This window comes from Pyxicephalus adspersus, chromosome 10 (assembly GCF_032062135.1).
Source record: "Pyxicephalus adspersus chromosome 10, UCB_Pads_2.0, whole genome shotgun sequence".
In the NCBI taxonomy this organism is placed as follows: Eukaryota; Metazoa; Chordata; class Amphibia; order Anura; family Pyxicephalidae; genus Pyxicephalus; species Pyxicephalus adspersus.
The window spans coordinates 53,534,640-53,559,818 of NC_092867.1; the positions used below are offsets into that span (position 1 = coordinate 53,534,640).

General features: G+C 37.7%; 1 protein-coding gene and 1 long non-coding RNA gene across 3 annotated transcripts; one reads left to right on the forward strand and one right to left on the reverse strand.

Moving 5' to 3' along the window:
• Positions 1–37: 37 nt before the first annotated feature.
• Positions 38–20,638, reverse strand: LOC140339446 (struthiocalcin-2-like). 2 transcript variants are annotated; one of them, XM_072424170.1, is made up of 6 exons: positions 20,449–20,638; positions 5,580–5,648; positions 5,005–5,249; positions 3,638–3,775; positions 948–1,056; positions 38–520 (listed from the first exon to the last, which is right to left on the reverse strand). In XM_072424170.1, the coding sequence occupies exons 1-6, from the start codon at positions 20,456–20,458 to the stop codon at positions 429–431; spliced, it is 663 nt and encodes a 220-aa protein (XP_072280271.1). In that variant the 5' UTR covers positions 20,459–20,638; the 3' UTR covers positions 38–428. The 2 variants fall into 2 exon arrangements, with proteins under 2 accessions (XP_072280271.1, XP_072280272.1); XM_072424171.1 differs by lacking the exon at positions 20,449–20,638 and adding an exon at positions 7,725–7,825.
• LOC140339447 (uncharacterized) lies at positions 17,926–22,512 on the forward strand. Its single transcript, XR_011922442.1, has 3 exons — positions 17,926–17,975; positions 21,120–21,203; positions 22,468–22,512. It is a non-coding gene; the product is annotated as an uncharacterized lncRNA (long non-coding RNA).
• The last annotated feature ends 2,667 nt before the right edge of the window (positions 22,513–25,179 follow it).

Here is a 25,179-nt window from a genome sequence, read left to right on the forward strand (position 1 = left end):
AATATATTCATAAATTAACTAAGTCAGTAAAACTAAGAAAGGAAAAGACTCTGTTTTTATTGAATAACGGGATTCAGATGTTAAAGAAATCAGAGTAATAAATTACTTTGGCATTTCAAAAACTTTGATAAATTTTACTATTGATAGGAGCCATTTACCACACTGTGTCACCTACTGTAGCACTTTAGACCAATCTGTAAACTAATCCCATCCAATGATGCTTGACCCCATCCCCTACTATAGTAGCTGTACCATAGATGAAGAGACTTAAAAGAGAGGAACAGATCTTGAGCCACTACAATTATGTACTGTTATTCACAACAGCTAGGAGGTCTTATACAAGGTAAAAATTATTAGATGGTGCCATAAGGGGTGAAATACAAAGATAAGATTTTTAAGGAAAAGCAGGAAATGGTTGCAGATGGTCTTTATTTCTTTTTGTCCCACGGCTGAGTTGGTTTGTATATGCACACAAATGGAAGCTTTTCACTGCAGCTTAGTTGATTCCAAAAATTTCCACCTAGGAAAAAAATAATATTAGTGAGTCTGCTTTAAGGCAATAGTTATTTGATTAATAACCCCTTTACATCTTTCATTTGTGCAAACCTTTCACCATTTTGACATGCACATTTCTCTGTGCCTCATCTCTTCATTAGCTCTGATAATGTCTGAAAATTTGCCAAATATCTAGTTCGCTTCTAATTGATATAATGAATTGATTGGATGGCTGAATTAATCAAAGCTGCCCTTTATTGCCAAGTTATAATTCATTTACACTAAATAAACAACTGAACTTTTTTTACATCATTTTTAAACAATAAAAATGCATATATATTGGTGTACATCCAGCCTTAGGAGCTAGGCTGTTCTTTTAAAATTTAAAGTTCTTTTATATAATTGACTAAAAAATTCTCACTTATAAATGTGAGTTTTATATATATACTCACCTCCATGTTTAAGGCTCAAACACAATTTTCCACCAAATATTTTGTTTAGGAGGTTGCCCGGTAGTTTCAAAAAACCTAATGGAGATCCATCAGCCCAAGTATTTGATCCCTAAGAGGAAAAAATAAAATGAGAATAATTTTTACAGTTAGGTCCATAAATATTTGGACAGAGACAACTTTTTTTCTATCTTTGGTTCTGTACATTACTACAATTAATTTTAAATGAAACAAACTCAGATGCAGTTGAATCACTTCATTTTAGGGGCTCAAAAGTAATTTGACATTTGACTCAAAGGGCCTGATTTATTAAAGCTCTCCAAGGCTGGAACGGATACACTTCCACCAGTGAAGCTGGGTGATCTAGCAAACCTGGAATAGATCTGCTCCTGGATTCAGAACATTTGCTAGCAAATGAATTTGAAGAAATTCATTCCAGGTTTGTTGGATCACCCAGCTTCACTTCTGAAAGTGTATTCTCTCCAGCCTTGGAGAGCTTTAATAAATCAGGGCCAAAGGCTATTTCATGGGCTGGTGTGAGCAATTCCTTTGTTATGTCATTATCAATTAGGCAGACAAAAGGCCTGGAGTTCATTTGAGGAGGGATGCTTGTATGTGGAAGATTTTGCTGTGAACAGACAACATGCAGTCAAAGGAGCTCTCCATTTGGGTGGAACAAGCCATCCTTAAGCTGCAAAAACAGAAAAAAACCCATCCGAGAAATTGCTACAATATTATTATTAATATTGTCAATAATATTATTGACAATATCAATATTAGTATTATCAATATAATAATAATATTATTATTAGGAGTGGTAAAATCTACAGTTTGGTACATCATGAGAAAGAAACAAAGCACTGGTGAACTCGGCAACACCAAAAGACCTGGACGTCCACGGAAGGCAACAGTCTACCATAAAGAGAAGACTGCATGAAAGTAAATACAGTAAGGTGCAAGCCACTGATAAGCCTCAAGAATAGAAAGGCTAGATTGGACTTTGCTCAAAAACATCTAAAAAAGCCAGCCCAGTTCTGGAAAAACATTCTTTGGACAGATGAAACCAAGATCAACCTTTACCAGAATGATGGCAAGAAAAAAGTATGGAGAAGGCGTGGAACAGCTCATGATCCAAAGCATACCACATCATCTGTAAAACATGGCGGAGGCAGTGTGATGGCTTGGGCGTGCATTGCTGCCAGTGGCACTGGGACACTAGTGTTTATCCATGATGTGACACAGGACAGAAGCAGCCGAATGAATTCTGAGATGATCAGAGACATACTGTCTGCTCAAATACATCTAAATGCAGTCACATTGATTGGGAGGCGTTTCATATTACAGATGGACAATGCTCATTAAAAAGGAAGAAACTCAGCATCTGGTGATCTCCATGAGTTCAAGACTACAGGCTGTCATTGCCAGCAAAGAGTTTTCAACCAAGTATTAGAAATGAACATTTTATTTTCAGCTTTTTAATTTGTCCAATTACTTTTGAGCCCCTGAAATGAAGTGATTGTGTAAAAAAAAAGGCTTAAGTTCCTCACATTTTTATGCAATCTTTTTGTTCAAGCCACTGAATAAAAGCTGAAAGTCTGCAGTTCAACTTCATCTGAGTTGTTTCATTTAAAATTAATTGTGGTAATGTACAGAACCAAAATTAGAAAAAAATTGTCTCTGTCCAACTATTTTGGGACACTAGTGTTGCAAAGATGAGATCTGGGGAGGGATAAACAGCAGAAGGAGACAATCAGTTGTGCTTTAGTGCACAGAGAATGCCAATAGAAGCAGAAAAAGAGATGACATGATAGGCCGATGAGCAAACATTGTGCTGCGTCTTCATTCATTTTCCAATCACACACTGAGGGAAACACAAGAGCTGTAAGTTTTACTTAACCAAAGCAAACCTTATAATTTAGGTCTCCTGTCCTACCAGACAAGGCTGTATTGCGACAGAAATGTTTAAATCTCAGAACTGGTTGGATAGAAATACAAATCTTTGGAGATGGCTTCCTTAAGAGCATTTGTCTGTGAGATTTGTTTGTATTAGAAGGGTTATGCATTCCCATCTATAGTATATAACTGAATATAAAGTAATCAGAATCTAAACCAGGAACCAATTTTAAGCTAAAAAAAAATCAGAAAACTATATTGACTCAAGTAAAAACCTAGGGCATAAAATGTTGCAACGATAACATTTAAAAAGCTGTGTCCTCAAGTAAAGTGTTATACACTCAGCTTGTCTTTGACAGCACTGATCTGTCAAATCAAAGACAAATGCAGTTCCTGGACATGACAGTTGGTGTCACCCAAGTGTAACCGAGATTCTTTTTCTATCTTGGTGTTTATTTGAAAATATGCTGTCTAGTAATTGTCTATATAAGTCTATAGAAATGCAAGGTTAACTGTAGATCTTATTCAGAATTTGACAATTGCATTTGAAGCATCTTAGAATGGGATCAACAAAATCCCAAAGCCTGTTGACACTGTAAGAACTTTGAGTAATACAAATGGGGGCTTTAGGTTCAGTATGGTAAGCATTTTTCAGGAGGTGTGAGTAGGCAATTAGTAGCTCCTTATACTTGAATATTCTATTTTTATATCTGCCATGGAGCCCTATACCTTCCATCATGACTCAAACATAAATCTTGTTCACCAGCCCATACTTTTACAGGGGTTGTTCAATTGTTTACCTTCTCACTGTTGGCTCCAGTCCAGAACTTGTCATCAAGGGAACCTTGTGACTCTGCAAGAGCCATGAGGAACAGATTGTGCTTCTCATTTATGACACTGGTGAGGTGGGCACGGCTGAAGAGGGATTGACAGTGACCCTTGGTGCAATGAAAATATGTGTGAGTACATCCTTTTTATTCAATAATGTTTTGATAATACCTCTATGGTCTTGTTTCTTAATATATGAGACTTCTACTGACAGTCAAATATTGTAAATAAGGTCCAACATGTAGTGAATACATTTCCAGTGACAAAAAAAAAAAAATCTATAAAAAATTATCAGTTTCTGTACAAACGCAGGTTTATTGGCTCTTTATGAGCATACAGTGGTGATGCGGGCAAGTTCACAGAATAGACAGGTTTCTGTCATAATGATGTTTACAGGCCCCATAAAACCTTTTATAAAATGCCTGTGCGTATTATTGTAATGCTCTACACATTTGCCTCCTAACCATTTTTAAGGCTTAGTAGTTGGGTGTTGTGGTCATTTGTTGCCTTTTACATTTAAATATAGTGCTGCTAAAAGGACTGCTTTTGATTTGCCTACTGGACTTTACTATGGTTTTGAATTACTGTGAGGGACTTTTCACCCCCACACTAGTACATTGTTATCCCATTTGGGACTGTACATGGAGCACCTCTTGGCTTGCCTTATCAAGGCATTCCTTGCCTTAATTTAATACTCTTGATTATCATTTCCTTTTGTGTAGCAGACAATAACCCCTGCCATTATCATTGTGAATTATTTTTTGAAACAGTCCAGTGGACTGCAGTGCTGCAAGGTTTGGCCTCTGTGTACTCTGCTTTCGGCCTGGAGTTGCCTAGACTTTAAACATACAAAATCGTTTTCTTTTCAGACTAACTATACATGATTTCCAGTAATCTTGACGAAGGGGACCAGCTCTGGAAAATGAGTGATATATCTGATTCTGTTCCATTTGAAATCCAGTGAACAGTAATTAGAACATTTTGTTGTCTTTTAGTATGACCCTGTATAGTGGCCAAATAGGGCCCTGTTGAAATATACCCCTTAGAGAGGATTTTATGTCCCTTTAGCAAATTGTTAACTCATTTTAAAGATGTATCAATAACTTTTTTAGTTTTTAAAATTTTTGTCTTGGTACCTAAAAAACCCTGCTTTCCTTTTTGGAATTTTTTTTTCTTGGATTCCTGGTTCTTTCTTACACAGGTAAAAGAGGTAAATAAGGATCAGGTGACCTATAGATGATGTGTACTGCAAATACATATCAAAATTCTAGAAACAACATCTATCCCATGAACCTTATTGTATTCAGTAAAGTAAATGGGTAAAGGAGTCAAAATTCACCTCGGCTTCCTTCCAGGTGAGCTTCCGAGAGACGTACATGTGACAGTAGCCAGAAGAGGAAATCCATCCATCTTTACATGGGCCCTGACAAAAATATTTTGGGTTCAGTTCATCCGGGACTGATGGCTTTTGTTGGAGACTTTGCTTTTCTTCTGATGAATAGCTCTTCTCAAAATGCAGGAATGGTAAGTGGATCTCCTTGGAATGGGAATCCTCATGGCTTCCATGCTTCCCAAAAAAGAAGGCTACAGAAATATTCTGGAATTAATGATTTTAAAGGGAATGGAGGGTGAACACATAGGTAAGCTTACTAAAATCTGTCAATAAAGATTGTGGAAGCTATAAGTAAGAGGAATTATAAATCCTTGCAGATTTCCAGCCCAGAGCTCATGAATCACATTGATGTTTAACATCATGATACTATAAAATAAATTAAAATACTGTTTTGCTATGGGTTTAGAAGTCTTTTGTCCAATTTTTTGCACCATGATTCTTGGGACTCGCAAACTAAGGTTTTGCTTGCTAGCATAAAAGCATAAGCATTTGGAGATATTTGAGAAGAATATATTTCTTACCATGAGAACCAGAAAGAGACAGGAAAGTCACCACTAAAACCATAAATGGCAACAAAGACATTTTCAAACCTGCAGAGTAAAGAAACAAAGCAAAATAAGTCAGGTTTAAAAACATGTCCATCAAGTGTAACAAGGAGCAAAATGTAAAATATATATATAAAAAAAACAAAGCCTTGTATCCTTTAGAACTGTAAAACCACAGGTGATCAAGAGGAAGGCAAAAAAACATATTAAGTGCCATCCCATTAGCATTACCAGGTACAAAATAAAATCCCTCTGACCCTCAGGGACAAGCAACCCTGGAGGTGTGGAGCTCTACCTAAAGAAAAAAGAATGCCCTGTGCAAAATAACGAAAACATGGTGTAGAATGTAAAATGCACAGTAAGGAATGACATAGTGTGGAACAGGTAAGAAGCAATGCAGAATTCAACATTAGACAGTGGGAAATACGGAACACAGAGTATAAAATATAGAATAATAGGGAATGCACAGTGCACAAGTCAAAATATCTATGAAATAAATACCATCCTTAAGGTCATTTTCCTATTAATAACTTTATGAATCTGATAAAACCTTAGGTGTGAATGACCCTTTATAAGTACCATACACTTTACTGCACACATTTTTAAGATTACACAGCTCCATTTTTTTCTAAATAAACACGTTAATTGTGCTGCAGAAAATGGTGAGTAACTGCTTATTCCCTAGGTTCTGGGTTACAGGATTCCCTGCACTTTTTGCACCTTGAAAATGATTCTCAAGACTGTAATCAACAGGTGGATCGACCTGTTACTGATCCCCACACTATGACAATGTGATTCTTTCAAGAAGATCAATCTACTTACACATAGCCAGTTTTATTGTGTACAATACCAAATACAACAGGTGTTTTTTGAAGCAAAATACAGAGTTACATAGAAGTAGCTCCTCTGGAAGTCTATTCAGAGCTCTTACTGTATAGAAACTAGAGGCTGGCGATTAGTTTCTATCTGGCCACCAAACAAAGAAAGTGCAGCTCTACTATACCTGCCATTATTATTAACCTTTTTTATAAAGCGTATAAAGGGTTGTGGATGACAATATTAAACTAGTACAAAAATGCATAACAGAAAAGTGGAAACAATGACAGTAGATGATGAATCTACCCAAATATTAGATTTAGAATGGCTCGTTAAAAAAAAAAAAAAAATACTAATTCCACGTCAGAATTTTCAAATCCAGTCAGATTTCTCAACCAGTCCAACCAGATTTTATTTGAGTCATAATTTTATTGTTCCAAGTACCTCTAGTAAAAGCTTTTTTTATATGCAAAGGTTAAATCTCTTGTCAATTAGCCACAGAGTGTCCTCTCTTTGTTCTGATGACCTTAAAGTTAACAATGTTCCACCAAGTTTACTGCATGGACACTCATGTATTTATACACGATGAGCATATTCTCCTTCAAACACCTCTTCTCAAAGGAGATCAGACTCAGTTCAACTAATCTCTTCTCATAGCTGAGCTCCTCAATTCCTCCTATTAGTTTAGTTGCCCATCTCTGCACTCTCTTCAATTCCACAATGTCCTTTTTGTGAACTAGTACCTGGAATATGCAGTCCAGTTTTGGGCGAAGCCTAACCAATGCTTTGTACAGGGGCAGGATTATGTCTCTGGAGTCTATACCTCTTTTGATGCAAAAGAATTTTGATCTGGAAAGCACAGAATAACAAATTGTTTGTGATGAAATTAGAATGTAAGAAGGTCTTTCAGGTTTTCCCGTATAATCTTTCCAATACATTCCAAAACACTGACCAGGAGCAAGTGTGCACAGAGGAAAGATCAGAAACCCAGATTTGCGTATGTGTTCCAGGTAGATTTTTTAGACAGAAAGGTCAACAATGAGTGCTTCAGTAACTGTTTGTGATAGGTCCTAATTACTTTTACAGTAGGATGGGTTAGAATTCCTCTTGAAAATTACAGTTATCTGGTGCTCTGTCAGAGAGGATTAGTGCCCCATTGACAATAGTTTTTGTAAACAGGATGCAGATAAAAATCTCCAACAATCATAAATGGAAGTAAAAAGTTCTTCTTGGTAAAGTATGAGAAGTGAATTACCATTGATATAAACCATCTAAAGACTTTAAGGAATAAATAGAATTACATACCTGTAGGTGTTTTCTTACAGTCTACCCTCCAGTAACAGATAGGACTTTATATATCTCCAGAAGTGGCACAAAAAATGCCAGCAATGAGATTTATGCTGTTTGTCCTCTGAGTATGTAAGTGGTAATAAATTCACACACCCAATATGCAAACACAAGTGTGTGACAAGCCATCCCTCACTGTTTACTGACACTTTTATGTGTATTCTACATAACCAAGAAGATGCTGGCACAGAAAAGTTTGCTTGGATTTATATAGGTTTTATTTAAAAAAATATGTTACAATTTCAAGATCAACCTGATTCAAAGTGTGTAATGGTTCCATTGGCTAACTGGAACATGGCAAATGGTTTAATATTGCTTGAAATATGGTCTAAACCAGTGGTTACCCACTTTGTTCATATAAAGGGCTTCAAGTGCAGCCCCTGACATCACCAAAAAGGCATATATAATATTTATTAAATGTAATATTTCAGAAAACTGCAAAGTATGTACAGGCAATGTCCCTTCTGCATTAAAACATACCAACACCCATCAAACGTTACATAACGCCCATTAAAATTGCTGAAAACCCAACTTCAGGAAAAGGATCGGATTAAGATGTTAGGTGCATGAACAGGACCGAGGACAAGTGAGTGCAAATAAAAAATTGTAATAAGACAGGTAAGGTTATTTTATTGCAGATAGGACATCACCTGTTTCTTCTGCGATAGGCAAACTGCCTGATCGCAACTTTTTGAATTTTGAAGGTTTAATTCTGCTTTAGGGAATTCTTTAGAATGGCTACTAGTCTAACCAGTAGGGGCTTTGGAATAACCTAATGATTTGCCTAAAAAGGGGTTTCAAAAACTTTTTTGTCAGATTAATTAATTAATGAGTTTGTGTAACACATCTAGCTTTTTAGACAGTACTAAGATAAGGGAGGCTCTCTTCTTGATCTTTGCAATCACCTTACTATTAAGATAACCCAGCCGAATGGCTTTATGGGCAAGCCAGACCATAGTTATAGGTTTTATTGCATTTAAAATAGTCCTCCAAAATATTTTGTATCTCTGCCAGTGCATAGATGGGCATAGTGAGTAAGAAATTGTTATTCCTCCAAAAAACTATAGAGAGGTAATTAGGCCAAAATAAGAAGTTTAGAAGGTAGCAATTAGGTGATCTGACCAAGAATCAGAAGAGATCAGAGCAAAAATGTTTGAGAGTTTGTAGGGATAACTGGGGTGCAAAATATAAAGTCTAATCTGACCTAACTGTGATGAGGGTGGGTAAAGAAAGAGAATTCCTAAGCACTTTTTATATTATTAGATCATCAGGAATTAATGGGAGTGTAATAGTTGGCACAAAGTCTTAGGAAAGACCTTAGAGGCAGAGTAGGTACATCTTCTATCAATGGTGTAATCAATATTAATCTTTAATTACAGAGAAAACTATATTTGCCTCCTCTCTGGTATTCCACTAACCCAACATTCTTCTCTACAATCTATTATGAATGCTGCAGCCAGACTCATCCATCCTTCTCACCTATCCTATTCTGCTGCCTCTCTGTAGTTCACTACATTGGGTTCCATTTCAGCTTGGAATCAAATTCTAGCTCCTGTGCTTTTGCCTCCTGTTCCACTTACCTTGCTGACCAAATTGAAAACTACACCCCTAGCCAATCTTTTTGCTCCAACAATGACCTACTAATGACTTCCCCATCTCACGCACAGCTCCAAGACTTTTTTAGAGCCAACCCTGAGTCTGGAAAAGTTTTCCTCGTCCTTTTTGGCTTGCTCCTACTCTCTACTCCTTTAAAAGAGCACTCAAATCCCATCTTTTCAAACCTGCCTACCCATCTTTTTCTGTCTCTTAAAACCCTCACTACCACCATTCCATATGGTCTGTTATTCTTCCCCCACATCCTAGATTGTAAGCTCTACTGGGCAGGGTCCTCTGGTCCTTCTGTGTCACTGTCTGTATCTGTATGTCATTTGAAACCCCTATTTAATGTACAACACTGTGTAATAAGTTTGTGCTATATAAATCCTGTTTATTATTATTAATACCCACCCTTTAGATAAGAGTAGTAGATTTCACTGATACCATCCCATGTAAGGATACTCCAGGCACAACAAAGAGAATACAACAATAATAAATAAAAGAGTGGTATTCCAGGACAGCTTCAATTTACTCCAGACAGTGGCTGGTGTTCCAGTGCTTCGGGGCTCTTTTTATGTGTAATATAGTCTTGGGTGGATTACTGATCAATTGTGAAATTTCTGTTTTCCTTGTGTATTAAGCTGTATACCCAAAATCAATCGTTTACATCTATTGTTGTATAGTAGTTAGTGAGAGTGTACAGAGATTGTACAACCTAATTGCAAAGTGTATGGTCATCATTTGAGAAGAGTAGAAAGATTACTGTTCTTAATTGTTGTTTATAGATTCCTGACCATATTATTATCATTGTTATTTATATAAATTTATCCTGATTAATAATATCCCAAACCATAGCTTGTGTGTCATCATTTCATTAGTCTCTACTTTCCTAGAACCTACACAGAAATATCATGATGGATATTTTTGACAGTGGGTTGAGCTACCATATTATTATCATTGTAATTTATAAAAATGTATCCTTAATATTAATATCACAAACTATAGCTTGTGTGTCATCATTTTGTTAGTCTCACCTTCCCTAGAACCTAGAGATAAATGTCATTAAGGATATTTCTGACAGTGGGTTGAGCAAAGTAAAAGCACCACCCATAATATATGAAGAGAGAAGTTTACCAAGAACACAAACACACTTTGAAAATAATATGAGTAGAGTAATTAGGAGCATAATGAGTAGTAATGGTGAGCCCTTCAAGGGTTTAAAAACCAGCTATCAATGTTTATAAATGGTTTGCAACACAAATGGTAACAAATTACAGATAAAGATGGCAACACCCCAATTTTTACACATGTACAATGTAAAAATAAAAGTGTGGAAATTTGGACATGTACTATCAAATTCTCAGCAATAGCATTTCCCTTATTCCTGTAGTGATAGGTAGCTTATAAGCAATACAAATTAAGTATAATAACACAATTGGTATGATTTAAAAAAATTATGTTTAGTTATGATTAACAAAAATAAAGATAATACATAAAAAAGCACTTTGTCTTCATTGACTCCCCAAAAACTTGAAAGGAGAATAAAGACAGAACTCCTACATTTACATATGGGTCTGTGTTGGGTCAGTAACATCATAAGTGTTGAAGCCATTGACCTTGAGTGGCAGACCTTGAATAGTAGCTGAACCAGTATAGTACAGATGTCACTTAGCCCTGCTAAGCAACTCCCTGTCATATTGATACATTGACTAGGGTGTAATTTCCAGGCATGGCATATGTGTTGACTCCCTACTATTCAAACTCAGCATAACTAAATAGACCCACCTGTCATTTATTACACACTTTCCAATGAAAAGAGAAACAATCCTGGGCGGAAGGCCCTGAATAAAACTAACCCTAGGAATTTCTTTCTTGACAGGTAAATATAAGAAGAATGTCTATGGAAACTCCGCAACTTAATCCTAGTGCAAACAAGAGACATCAGTTATAAAGGGAACCACCTTCTCTCATCCTTTCCAGTAGTGAATGCCAATGAAATATTAAAAATCCAACTTTTTTTCAAATCACATGCAGATTTTACTGACTTAAATAGGAACTATACTAAAAACACAAAAAAAAAAAACCACTTAGCTTCAATCCTGCAGGGCAGACCGGTCACTCCAGTCTGGGTCCACCCAGGGGGTGTTGGGCATCTGGTCCCGCTTCGTCCCGACAACTGTCCCGACAACCGTCCCAGAGCCGGCGCTCAAGGCGCCTTCATATTCGTCTTCTCTTCCGGGTTCTTCATTCTATATCACCCGACCCAGGCGGGAGATCGGGTGATGTAGGATGAAAAAGAAATTTGACGATCTAACAGCACATGCATGAGATCGACAAATGTTTCTCTTTGAGCAAAAGAGCTCCTTCTGCATCTCGGGCATGCGTAGAAGGAGCGCCCAAGAGCCCTCCGAGATGCCTGACGTAGGTATCCCGGGAGGCTTTGCGCTCCCATTTATTCTCGACCGCCTAGGCAGCTGAGAATTAGGGGGCAGTGCTGTACCCTTTTTTCCAAAAAAAAAAAAGGGGAGAATTTTTATTCTACATAAAAGAGTTCTCTACCCTTTTATGTAAAGTGAAAATTCTGAGTATAGGTACACTTTAAGTTGCAAAGTTAGATTAGCTTGGGTTCAAGTCAGAACAGTTTACATGAAACTTGCATGTAATTTAAAGTCAATAGGTGGTCTTAGATTCCAATTTAGGTGGTCTTAGATTCCAATTTAGGTTTTCTTGTTATCAGGGTTTCTACCAACAGGGACAGGAGGGAGACCAGCACTGGCAGCATACACTATAAAGCCACAAATCAGGGATTACTTAAGTGCATTTATTAGAAGTGAATGCATTCAAAACAACAGCAAATAATAAATAGTGCAACAACCAATAAACATACTGCTACTACTTACTTGAGGGCTGGAACAATATGGTTCTGAAGCAGCTCAAATCAGGCAATTGGTACTACATTCTTGGATCCTGAACCGGACCCTCCAACTATGGAGAGAGACACAAGCTCCCCTAATGCGGCCTCTGGGACTTCCCCAGCCTCGCATCGTGGCGGCAATGAGTTACAACCAGGCTCCCCAGATTCATATGGTTTCATGGAACCAGATTTTCACGACCCAGGATTCCTGGCTGATTATGTGAGAGTGCTTCCAACTAAGGATGATTTGTCCTCTATGTTTAATGACTTGAAGCAATACATAAAATCTGAAGTGAACTCCCTCTGTACAGATTTATCTCAGGCCCCTGGTAGGGTGGAGAAGGAGAAAGCTATACATGAATTGCTGGAGGCACAGCCTAAGACAGCCAGAACTCACCAGACCATATTTTGCCAGCTAGAGGATGCAGAAAATAGGGGAAGGCAAAACAATCCTAGGATCTGAGGCCTACCCGAAGCCACGGGTCAATTGGAAGACACCATGAGGGGCATCATAAATCTCATATTGGCGGGTTAACCCTACTGCTCTCCTATGTTTTGATCTTGTGTACAGAGTAACCAGAGCAAAAAATGCACCTCCAGATACCTACAGACATGTAGTATGTTGTCTACATTTTTACTCATCAAAACAGCTCTACAAGAAAAGCTTAAAGTTTCCTCCACTATTGATTTTGATGGGGCCTCCATTACTTTTTTTCCAGATTTGGCCAAGGCCACATTGGATAGGCAATTTGCCCTGAGACCTCTACTGGCAGCTCTGCGGGATGCAAGTACCCCTTACAGATGGGGCTTCCCTGCTTGTCTTGCGTTTTCCAGAGAACCTGGAGCTTTTTTGCACTACTTGGGTATACCAAAACCGCTGCTGCCAGGATGGCAGTAGAAGGGTTCCTGGGCTCCCTGATGGCACAACAGTCATGGCAAAAGGTCTAATCTGCAAACACCCATTGCAACATCTTCACCTGGAAGAGAATGAACTCTGCCTGCAACTGATCCTGCCCTACATTATTACGAAGCAAAAGTTGTGGAAGTTTATTTATGGGTCCATATTTGGATATCCTTTGTGTATAAAATGTTTTATTAGTTATAGAGAAAGTTGTCCCCTACAGGTAAGGGTCCGGGCCCAGACAGTTTAACACTAAAATATTATAATTGTCTATAACTTACAGGGCAATATACAGATGTGCTGACTCTTTGGGAGCACATATATCAGTACTACCCAATCCAGGGACGGATCGAATGGCCTGCTCAAGCTATTGACCTATTTCGCTGCTGAATGCAGATGCGAAATTGTATGCAAAAGTACTTGCTATGTGTCTACAGAATATTATTCACCGAGAGGCCGAGAGGTGAGGGACAACACCTCGAAAGTGCTTTCCTTGATGCACCATGTGCGGAGGTACAGCCAGCCCACCCTGTTATCATCTACTGACGCTGAGAAGGCATTTGACCGGGAGGACTGGCTGTGCCTGTCTACCACGTTGAGGGTTTTTGACATTATGGGATTATGACATGCCCTTCAGTGCAGGTGTGTGTAAATGGTACCCTGCCAGAATCCTTTCCCCTGTAAAACGGAACTAGGCAGGGGTGTCCCTTGTCGCCCCTGCTTTTTGCCATTCCAATAGAACTGCTGCTCAATGTTATTAGAGGTAATCCTTGTATACATGGAGTGAGGCTGGGTTCTGATGTTCACAAGCTAGCAACTTACGCAGATGATGTGCTTTTTTGTCCAACAGCCCAGAATATCTTTACTATTGGGAATTTGGTCAGCTCTCTAATTTTAATAATAATCAAAATAAATCTGAGATTCTAAATATTAATGTGCCAAAACTAGGGGTGGGTCTTTAAAATTATGTTTCTCTTTCGAATGGAAAACGAAATCCTTTAAATATTTGGGACCTGTGTTGACTCAAACCTCAGAGGGTTTATATAAGGCTAATTATGTGCCAATTCATAATTCTTTGAGGAAAAACATTCAGTTATGCAAGCAGTTGCACCCTTGCTGGATGGGAAGGGTAAATGTTTGAAAAATGAATGCCCTTCCTAGAATCTTATGTTTTTCAGATGCTTCCTATCCAAATACCCAGTTCATATTGTAATAATAACTTAGCAACATCATTTGTGTGGTATAGGTCGAGGTCTAGGATAGCCCTTAAGATCTTACAACGTTCTAAAGTGGATGGAGGATTGGGCCTACCAGATTTCAAACAGTACTATATTGCCTCCATACTGAATAGAGTGATAAACTGGAAATATGATATTATCCCCAAGCAGGGGAAAAATTGTAATCAGAGCTAAGCTCTACCAACCTGTCCATAATAGTTTGGATGCCTAAGCAGTTTAGGGACTTAAGCCCAAATACATCTCCACTTACACTCCTTGCTCTTCGCTGGTGGGATTTAATACACAAAAAACAGGGATGGAGCTACAACTCCCCCCATTACCTGTTAGTGGCCACTCCTATTTTACTCCGGGCTATAGAAACCCGGCTTTTTTGGGTCAGACCCCCGAATCGCCTATGTTGCTACATCACGTGGACCAGAGTGGCACTATACGTTCTCTTGCGCAAATAGTTTCTCCGGAGGTATTACTAGCTACACATAACTGGCAATATTTCCAGCTAAGGTACTTTGTAAATGCCCTCCCTCGCCCTATTCGTAATTTATCAGATCATACTTTGATGGAACATCTATTTAATGTGAAAGATAGACTTCTTCATTTGGTTTCAATGTTGTATAAGATACTTTCACAACTGAAGAACCCAAAATATCCAGACTATAGACTGGGAAAAGGGAATTGAATACGTCTCTTACAGATTCCCAGAAAATTTTAATTATGTGCCTTGCTCATAAGACTATTTATTATTTAATATTATATGTATTTATTTAAATTTCTGGCTAGATGGTATTTTGTACTGACCTAATTACATTGTTTGGCATTACATTAATCTCCACTTTGTTGGGGGGGCTGTGGTTCTCCTGGGACTATGTCCCATATATGGTGTTTGCCCTGTTATTCAGGATTACTGGCATAAGATAATAAATATTGCTGAACAGGTATCAGGCAAGCAGTTGGAGTTTACTCCATGGAGTCTTTTATTTCATTGCACCAATGAGCCATTGCTTAAATACAAACATTCAATCATTCCTTATCTTTTGAATGCGGCCAAAGCTGTAATTCTATGTTATCGGAAGGACCTGCAGGAGCTCCCTTTGATCAGATGGTTCAGAGTTATGAGAGTTGATGAGTTATATTCATCCTTCCCTCCCTTAATATTTTGTCTGTTTCTATAGGTCTTGTTTTTTTTTTATTTTTCTATGAGTATCTATACATGTATGATACAGGTACCTACTGGTGCCTACTATGTAGGCAAAATGGGTGTTGTACTATGTTACTTGTTGTACTTTTGAGTTTTACGGTTACTAATTTTACAGTGGACTGAGAACTCTATATTTGATGCTGGTCTATAATTATTTTATTGTTAGCCACAAAGCGAACATGTATTGTACAATCTTTTCTTTACCCTGTATTGTTATTTTCTTTTACTTATGTTGTATAACCCAATAAAAATTTTAATAATTAAAAAGAAGTAAGTGTGCAGCTCTAGGGGGAAAATATCTATAATTAGTCAGAATGTTTCTGACACAGACAAGTGGTTCTCCTTAACCTTAACCTATCAACCTATCAGTTTTTTTATCAATCTTTTTATAAAATGGATTTTTTTTTACAATATTTGGGGCAATAAAGACTGAAGGGAAAACTATGGCCTCCTCGGATACTTATGCCACATACGTATGCCTAGGATTCTTACGCTGCACCTTCTGAACATGCCTGAGATCAGACATCAGAGGCTTTCCTATAATGTTCTAATGATGTAAACTTAGACATATGTGGCAGTCTGTAGACTTGATACTTTTACACTTGATAAAACGAAATACTTTACTACTACTATTTCCTACATTATGTGCACAGCTTCCTGATGTGGTGTACATACCATCAAGCCTAGGCCATATAAGATACATCTAGATACACTTCTCCAGAAACTAAATAATACTGACACAAGTATTTTACAATGGAACTGTGTGATATGGGAGAGGAGGGGGTGAAATGAGGTTTGATGATTGTCCATGTTAAATTAGTAGAGCTGTCAATGACAGTTACAATACAAGTATATGGCTCTGGACCAAATCTAACCACAGAACTTCAGAGTTGTTCAAACTTGTTTCTGTTCAGTTGGGTTCAATTGGGTGAAGTTCAGGTAGAATTTGTGACTGACTTGAACACCAAGCCTACCCACCACCAAAGCCCAGGTTATGTTAATTTCCCTGCCTCTTTAGTCACAGGTAGGGATGAAAATTTCCTCAAACTTCCGATAGGTCCGCAAAATTTTGGCAAACCGATTTCGTGAAACCATTGGAAGATTAAGGAAATCATTATGTTTCCCGGCACTAGAGGTTTATTAACCTCTAGTGCCCTGGGATCGCAGTGGATTCTCAGGGCTGCAGTCATTCTTGATAACTACAGCCCGGTGACCATGGGAACTGAATTGCAGATGAACTCTCAATAGAGACACTCCATTGAGAGTTCATCTGCAGTTCCACTGCGATCCCCAGGCACTAGAAGTTTATTAACCTCTAGTGCCCTGGGATCCCAGTGGATTCTCAAGGCTGCAATCATTCTTGATAACTACAGCCCGTGACCATGGGAACTGAATTGCAGATGAACTCTCAATAGAGACACTCCATTGAGAGTTCATCTGCAGTTCCACTGCGATCCCCAGGCACTAGAAGGTAATTAACCCCTAGTGCCCCGGGATCGCAGTGGATTCTCAGGGCTGCAATCATTCTTGCAGCCCTGGGAATCCTGTTTGCGATCCTTGGCACTAGAGGTTAAATGTGGACAAGAAAGCTTTCCTCGGCCAATCAGAGAGCACCAGAGGTTTTGAATGGGGAGACTTGTCCCCATTTAACCTCTACTGCCGGAGATCGCACACTGAGCTGATCACCGAATGTAGCCAGCGCTGCATTTATTGATCAGCACACCCGCGATCTTCTTTTTTTTTATTATTAAATAAAATTTTTATTTTTTTTTAATTCGATTTCGTTTGGCAAATTTACACCGGCCGTTCTCGCTTACAATTTCGGTAAGCGAGAATGACCGATTCCGCTGCAAGATCGAGTTTTAAAAACATTCTTGCTCATTCCTAGTCACCGGGGGATGGAGAGATGGTCTTTACCCTGTGTAAGTGACAACCACACTTACATGGTAAGGTGAGAATAAAAGATGTATTAGTAGTGTTAAGCTATTACAATTGTGTGAAACACAGGGGTTACTTTTTAAATCACCACTACACATACTAAAATCTGATTGTACAATGTCTTTTTATCCACCATGTATGTAGTGCAAGGCCTTTTTTTTAACTTTTTTAAAGATTTTACATTTTTAGTTTTACATTCTGTATTAAAATTACAGTAACCTTCCTAACAAACAGCTAATCCATTGTGCTATAATTTTCCTAGTAATATTGGGTGTTTTTTCATGTAATATCAACTCTAACAACCAGATGTGTTCTGTGTAATCTTCATATATGTTTTATTCCTGTCTCACTCTCCACCCACATCTCATTGGTAACCAGCTACCAACACAACACAACACAGCTTGGTCTACTACAGACAGAGGGACAGGTATTTTGTGTTTTTCTAATACTGTTATTTTTTTTTCTGCATATCTTTATGTGCATCTAAAATCTGAAGTTTGTACTATTGTTTCCCAGCTATCATAGGTAGAAATCAGAAGCTCTGGGATAACAATTGCTTGTTTCAATTTATAGGCTAAAGTTTTAACAAACTACATTTTAGTAGATTCAAGGCAAGATTTTCTGCTCAAACTTTTAACATGAGGGGAGCCCTTAAAGTAACTTTCAGGCCTTCAGCGAACCCCCTTTATAATTATTATATCCACAGGTCACAGTACATTAGTGTGGTGGTCAGAAAAATGAAAGCATTTCATGTTGTTGGCCAATTGGAAGAATATCACCCCTACAGCCAAAAAGATCATTGGTGTCACCTAATCTGACCTGGGCAGCACAAAGTTCTCATTGCTCAAGGAACCCCTAGTAACCTCTGGAGGCTGAGAAACACCGTGTCTCACACTGCTTTACACTCTTACATACATTCAGCAAACAATTGCACATAAAAGGTATTCATGGGCATCAGGCCCGAGGAGAGGGGGGTGCAGCCGGTACATCGATCCGGGACCTATGAAGCTCAAGTGGGCCCATTAAGCTCAACGCGTCCCATAATTTTTATTATAATTTGAACATTTATTTATTTAATTTCATTTTTATTGTATTTTATTATATTTTGCAAGTCTGTTTAGTTTAAAAATGTAAAGGCATGTGGGTCACAGGGTACTTGACAGAGGTCAACAGTTTATAACATAGGAGACATTCATGAAGGCTGCCCTGGGATAGAAGTCATAAAGTCTAGGCTTTTTATTATAATTTGAACATTTATTTATTTAATTTCATTTTTATTGTATTTTATTATATTTTGCAAGTCTGTTTAGTTTAAAAATGTAAAGGCATGTGGGTCACAGGGTACTTGACAGAGGTCAACAGTTTATAACATAGGAGACATTCATGAAGGCTGTCCTGGGATAGAAGTCATAAGGTCTACAAGTGTATTCCCTGTTCGGTGGGAAGTGAGGGGGAGGAGGGGGTTCTGGGCGAAGTGAGAAAAAAATCATCAGCCGGCCAACAAATACGTCACGTAGTCGCCGCGTTCTGAGACACTGTGAATTAAGGAAAGCTGTCTAAGTATTAAGTATTGAGTCTGATCTAGCAAAACAGATTAATTTTGATAATGTAATTCAGAGTTTCGCCAGGAAAAAGGCCAGAAAAAGCACCTTTGTTCGGCAGACAATACATGCTATTATAAACATCTTTTACTATTTTAAATACAGTAAATAGATTTTACTATTATGACTTCTGTGCAGGTTTGAGTATTGGCCACTAGTTAACAGAACGAGTCATTGTTTATTAGGCATTGAAACAAGAAATGTGGAATGATTTGAACAGCTGTCAGTGAACATGCAGCCTTCTTCTTCTTCTTAAAAATGTTAGAATTCTTGATCAATATTTTTATTGATCAATAGAATTTTGAACAGGGATAACCATACTTTCTTTGATGAGCATTTGGTTTGGAGTTCTCCTTTATGACATCAAACCAAAGGGAGCAATCCTCACCATTTGCAGTACGGCTCTACTTGTTAGTGTAGACACTGGGGAGCGCTGCCATCGCCTGATGATTGTTAGGGGGTATCAGATGAATGTTGACCCTGTTATTTAATGACTTTAACCATTTAATGGCAGTAACTAGGTAAATGGTCATTATCAAAGAGAAATCAATTGTTTACATTGGTTATTGAGACAAGGACTAGTGGATGGCCACCTTAAAGAGTAACTAAACCCTTTAAAAAAATGCCAAATTTTCTCCTCATATCTCTGCTGTATAATGGAAAAACAATGAGGGTGTAGGCTCTCTGATACACATCTGATGCACTGCAAGAACTCAACAAACTTCTGGGACACCATGTTCAAAAGCATTTCTGATCTCACTTTGCAGGCTCGAGATTGGGTGAAGTATGTTGCTATGTTTTTATATAAAAAAAGTGCTGATTTCATTGCACATGTGTAAGATCAGCACCTTTCTTTTTCAATGATTAAAGAGTCCCTTCTATTCCTATGCCGGATCTCAATCTGAAGCCTCATGGAATGTATACATCACAAATCCCAGGAGGCTCTACATTCCCACTAATGCAGTAAAGACAGAAAGGGAGCATTTAAAGGAACACATTTTTACTTTATATAGAATTGTTCTCTGCCCTTCTATATAAAGTAAAAATTGTGGTGATAGGTCCACTTTAAGACTTCCTTTTTGCATTCCAGGTTTTCATAATAGTATTAGTTTTGCATTTTCAGTTGTTCTTTTATCTTCATTATATTTGGTGGAAATGGTGGTGTTATTGCTTTCTGTTTTGAAAGTGTCATTGGTTTGAGTCTATTATACTTTTGTCCTATTGTTGTGGTAATTGTTTTTATGTCAAAATCCTCAATAAAAAACATTTAAAAAATGTAACTGGGCAGGTGACACTTACTTGTCCTCATTCCATCACAGGCCCCGCCATCTTCTCTCTTCTCCCCTTCCTCTGCTCCTCTGGGGGAGTTAATTCAGTCCCACCAGTGGCAGGGAAAGCCAGAATCCTACATTGAGCTGTGCATATGCAAAAGTGAAACTTTATTTTTGCTTTTACGGGTTAATACAGAAAGTCTGAGATTGTGGATACCTTACAAGGGTGATTGGAGACTGAGAATATGCTAGACGTTTGGAGACATCTACAGGAGATGGTCAGAACATGGAGACCTCCTTTTCCAGACAATCCAGTCCTCAGATATTACAGAAGACTGAAAGAGATAAATCCCATTATAGATCCAGGTTATAACATCAATGCTTACTTCAGTACCCCTAAAATTTACTGTCCAGGCATTCCATATTACTCAGAACTGGGGTATTTTAAATGGGCTGCTGTCATTATTCTGATTCATATATATTTTTTTTTGGTCCCAGTGTCTCTGTCCTCATTAAAGAAAAATACCATTACTTTACTACCTAACACAGGGACAGAAGATAAAGATAGAGACAGGAATAAAATATCAAGAAAGTGTTTTAAACTTTATGCCTGTATCCAAGACCAAAAAAAAATTTGGTTAGGCTTGAAACTGTGGCAGGTATATATGGCATTATAACTTTTTTTTTTTTTTTTTTCAGTATCACTGTGAAATGTATAAAATGAGACATAACCTGGAACAAGTTAAAATTCCAAAGGCTGATAAGAAGAGTCCATTACTACAGGCAAGCGATCTTTAAGAGGAACAATAAGAGGCAAATTAATGGGTGATTGAAGTAGTTGCACATTTCCCCAATTTATTGCCAAAGCCATGACAACAAAGATGAGTTGTCTTTTAACATTTGCCAGCAAAACAGTCCAAAGAGATTACAATGCAGGGACATAGTCTGCGTCTTCCTTTATGAAGTCTTTATTATCGCTTGACTTTCTTGAGCGATTCTGCTTTGAACAGTGATCATTGATCAGTGTAATTACTATTCCTGATGCGTGGATGGTAATGGAAAGAGCTGCACAGACACATCCAGCAGAAGGAAGAATGTATATTAAAGGCTGGGATGCAAAGGGTGTAGCTTTTTTTTCTGTGCCTCGTGTTTTGGCAATGTTATGTTATTGAAGACTGGCACAGTGATTTTCCAGTTAAGATAACAAAATTATACTATGTGGGTTTATTTAAAAATTAATTAATTTATGGCCATCAATTGTCATTTCCTTACCATTCTCACTAGCACAAAATAGATTCTAATTTATTGTTACCTGTATGGGCATCGTATTTATTCACCACACTTTTTTAAACCAATAATTGTTACCTGTGTTATTATTTATTTTTATATATGCAGTCTATGTTCTATCAGTACCTATCACCTACCTATTTTTCACCGAAGATAATATATTTAAATGTTTATTAGAACAATAAAACTCAGATGAGTAAGTATATTTAGGCAATTTTGTTTATGTAAGCAGATTTCCTGTTGCTGCAGCATCATTTTATTATTTTGCACCACTGCCAGTTTTCTTTGACCTACATAGCAGTCAGTATCATGTAGGAGAAAATTGCTTGTATGAAACTTTGTCATGCTTAAGAACTGGCCACAACCATGTCTTCTTTGTATAAATATGCTGATGACCTTAAAATGACCTATATTGGAAGATGATACAACCTGCCATTGCTAAACCTTTTCAAAAAATGATAACTGCCTGGATAAAAGCTGATTTTGAAAAAATCAGAGGAAATACCCAGAATACATGTCAGTTTACATAATATCTCAGTAGAGATCCTCTTTACTATGATCCTTTATTTTACTTAAAGAGCTGCTTATAACAGTAAATTGTGGCTAGACCAAACATTATCCTCAAATATCCACAGTACAGTAATCACTCTCAGCCTCTTCCACTAAAGCCAGTATCACAGCCCCTTTAACAGTGTTTCTGCTACAGAAAAGCTTATAGAAAGGAAAATCTTAAACCTTCATCTTCTTTCTTGTTTTCCAGGGCCTGTCTCAAGGAGACCGTCGCTACATGTTCAGCATCATTAACGTGTATGATCCAGCCCCAGCAAGGAAGCAGTTATACCACAAACACAAAGTGCCCTGCAGCATGGTGTTGTCTTAATTGCTGTCCAAAGAATATTATTAATAATAGATGTATTAATAGGATGAAATCTTTACAAAAGATCAGGAATCCATAATTCACCTTTCTGGAACAGCATACAGTATAACCCCATTTACTACCAGAACCTATATACACATTTGTAATAAAGTGTATGTTGTGACTAATTATATTAAAGACCATGCAAGTAAAAATATATAGCTGTTGATTCTTGAACCATGTTTTTGGCTGAGAACAGTTTTTCGTAGACCAAGTGGTCACAGGTTTCTATATTGTAAAATCTGACAATTCTGTACACCAAGATAAGACCTATTTAGGAACAATAGGCTAGTATAAAACAGGAAGTGTGTGGAGAACGAGGACTGGACAAATCCAATCAACAGTTTTTGTCATTTATCAAAAAGATATAACAAAATGTTTCCAATAGTTTATTTTGCAGACAAAACGGGAACAGATAAAAGAAGTACAGGGTTAGGGTTAACTGTTTCTAGGTCCAAGCAGAGATTAAGAAAATATATAACTAAATAAAAAAAGATCATGGAAAGTACTCAATTGTGTAAGTGCTAAACAAAATATACATCCTTTTCACAGACCCCTCACTCCATACACAATTGGAGCATGTAAGTTATAGGTCAGGTTAACCATCTACAAGCAATCATTTATCCCATAATGCACCATTGGCCAATAAGTTTCAAGGCATGAAGAGGACAATGCTTATGCATATCTTGCTGTTCTACAGACTTCTTTGGCATACATACCCATAATAAAATGTCTTCCCTAGGCACTCCCCATGCTGCTGCCCATTTATCTAGTTCCTAATTCATCCAGTCCATCAGCTTGCAAAGCACACATGGAGCCAAAGAGCATGACAACTCCACAGATTTGTTTTTACAAAAACAGCAGCATAACTAAACTTTTAAAAGTTTTATGGCTTTTAAAGAAGTATAGAAATCATTTTTTTTTAAAAGCAGCAGTCTCCAAACATACTGACTCACTGAACCCTTCATGTATTTTTAGATAGTTCTACTTTTAGTACTACAAATATTATTTTTGGAAAAACCATCAACACTACCTCATGGTATCATCAGCTACTGTTATGGCTGTATAGCAAACACACAGTGTTTACTTCTTTCCCCTATTACTATGGGTATATTGCATCCCAGACAGAGTTGATGATGATGGTGTATGTTTGGTGTGCTGAACATAAATCACAACACAAACACTTCCTGGAAAAGAACTGCAAAGACTCAAAGATACATAATACAAAATATGCTGGTAAAGTCCGGGAACAACATACAACTGATAGAGATAACTTAAGGTCATTCTACCTGGTGATTAAACATCCACATTTTTCATTGCTAGACACCTCCTCTTTAGGACTGAGACAATAATAACCCCTCTCTTGATCCTCAACACCACTTTGTCCCTTTGAAAAACCAAAAAGGGTTCTTTTTAGTTTAAGGTTTTCAGCTCGGACATTTTCCCCACAATGCTGATCATGGCTACAAGAAACTCCAACCTGAGGGTAAGAGCAGAGATAGAATTGTCTGTATAATTGGTTCAAACAAAGGTTTCTGAAACACAGAAAGAATCAAGTTCCATGAAATAACAGGGAAACCAAATGAAAAAGCCACATGCAAGACTCCCTTACATAAGAGTACCTAATCAAAAGGCAAACAAAAAGCCAGCCCTCCCTGAAAGAAGATACAAATTGAATAAACCTGACCCTTGCTAGTGCTAAAAGTCAAACACTGGTCCTGATCCAACTCCTGGGGTGGAAGGCCCAAGATCTATATCAAGTGAAGTAACTTTCTAGTATTTAGGAAAAAAGCTCAGATTAGGATTCTCCTGTGCTGGATTTCTACAGCTATGGCAACTGGACGCAGTAAAGCAAACCAACCTATAAAGGTATACATCTACTGTCCTCCATCTAGAACAAAATTTCTAGAAAAACTCCAGATGGAGGGACTTCTCTAAAGGTCTTAATGTTGTTGGCTGAGGTAATTAACATGCAAATTGTCTATGCTTACAATGTACACGGCTGACCAGGAATGTTATGATGTTCTGCCCAGAAGAGGCTTTTTCTACCTCTTATGTCACAGCAGGACTTTTGATTTGTCCCTCCAGCAGTCTGGTCTAACAGTCAGTGTATGGCATCTGATAATCTTTGAGGTGATACAGCAATATTAAAAGTTATAAACTGTGAGGGCAGGAAGCAAAAGTCCAGTTCGACGGTTTGTTGCAAGATGTGGTATACCAGGGCTACAGGAATGCAATCCATTAGGTGTTTGCAAAGGTTAACAACCATCCTCTGTATAAGGATGAATCTTCTAAGAGAGTAATTGTATGAGGAATTTGCAGACTTTGAGAGTCAGACGTTGCAGGTACATAGGGAGGCCAAGAGAGTGAAACAAAAGAGACTGTGTGAAATTTGTCTGTGTCTTAGGCTTCTTGTTAAGGAAGATGGGTGCTCTTTCCACCAGTAGAGAGGTGATAGCTGTCCTTTTTGGGCAACACATTTAAAAAAAATAAGGCAAAGGTTTGAGAGATCTCAATGAGTGGGACTTTATAGTTTAATAGTTCAATAATCATTGT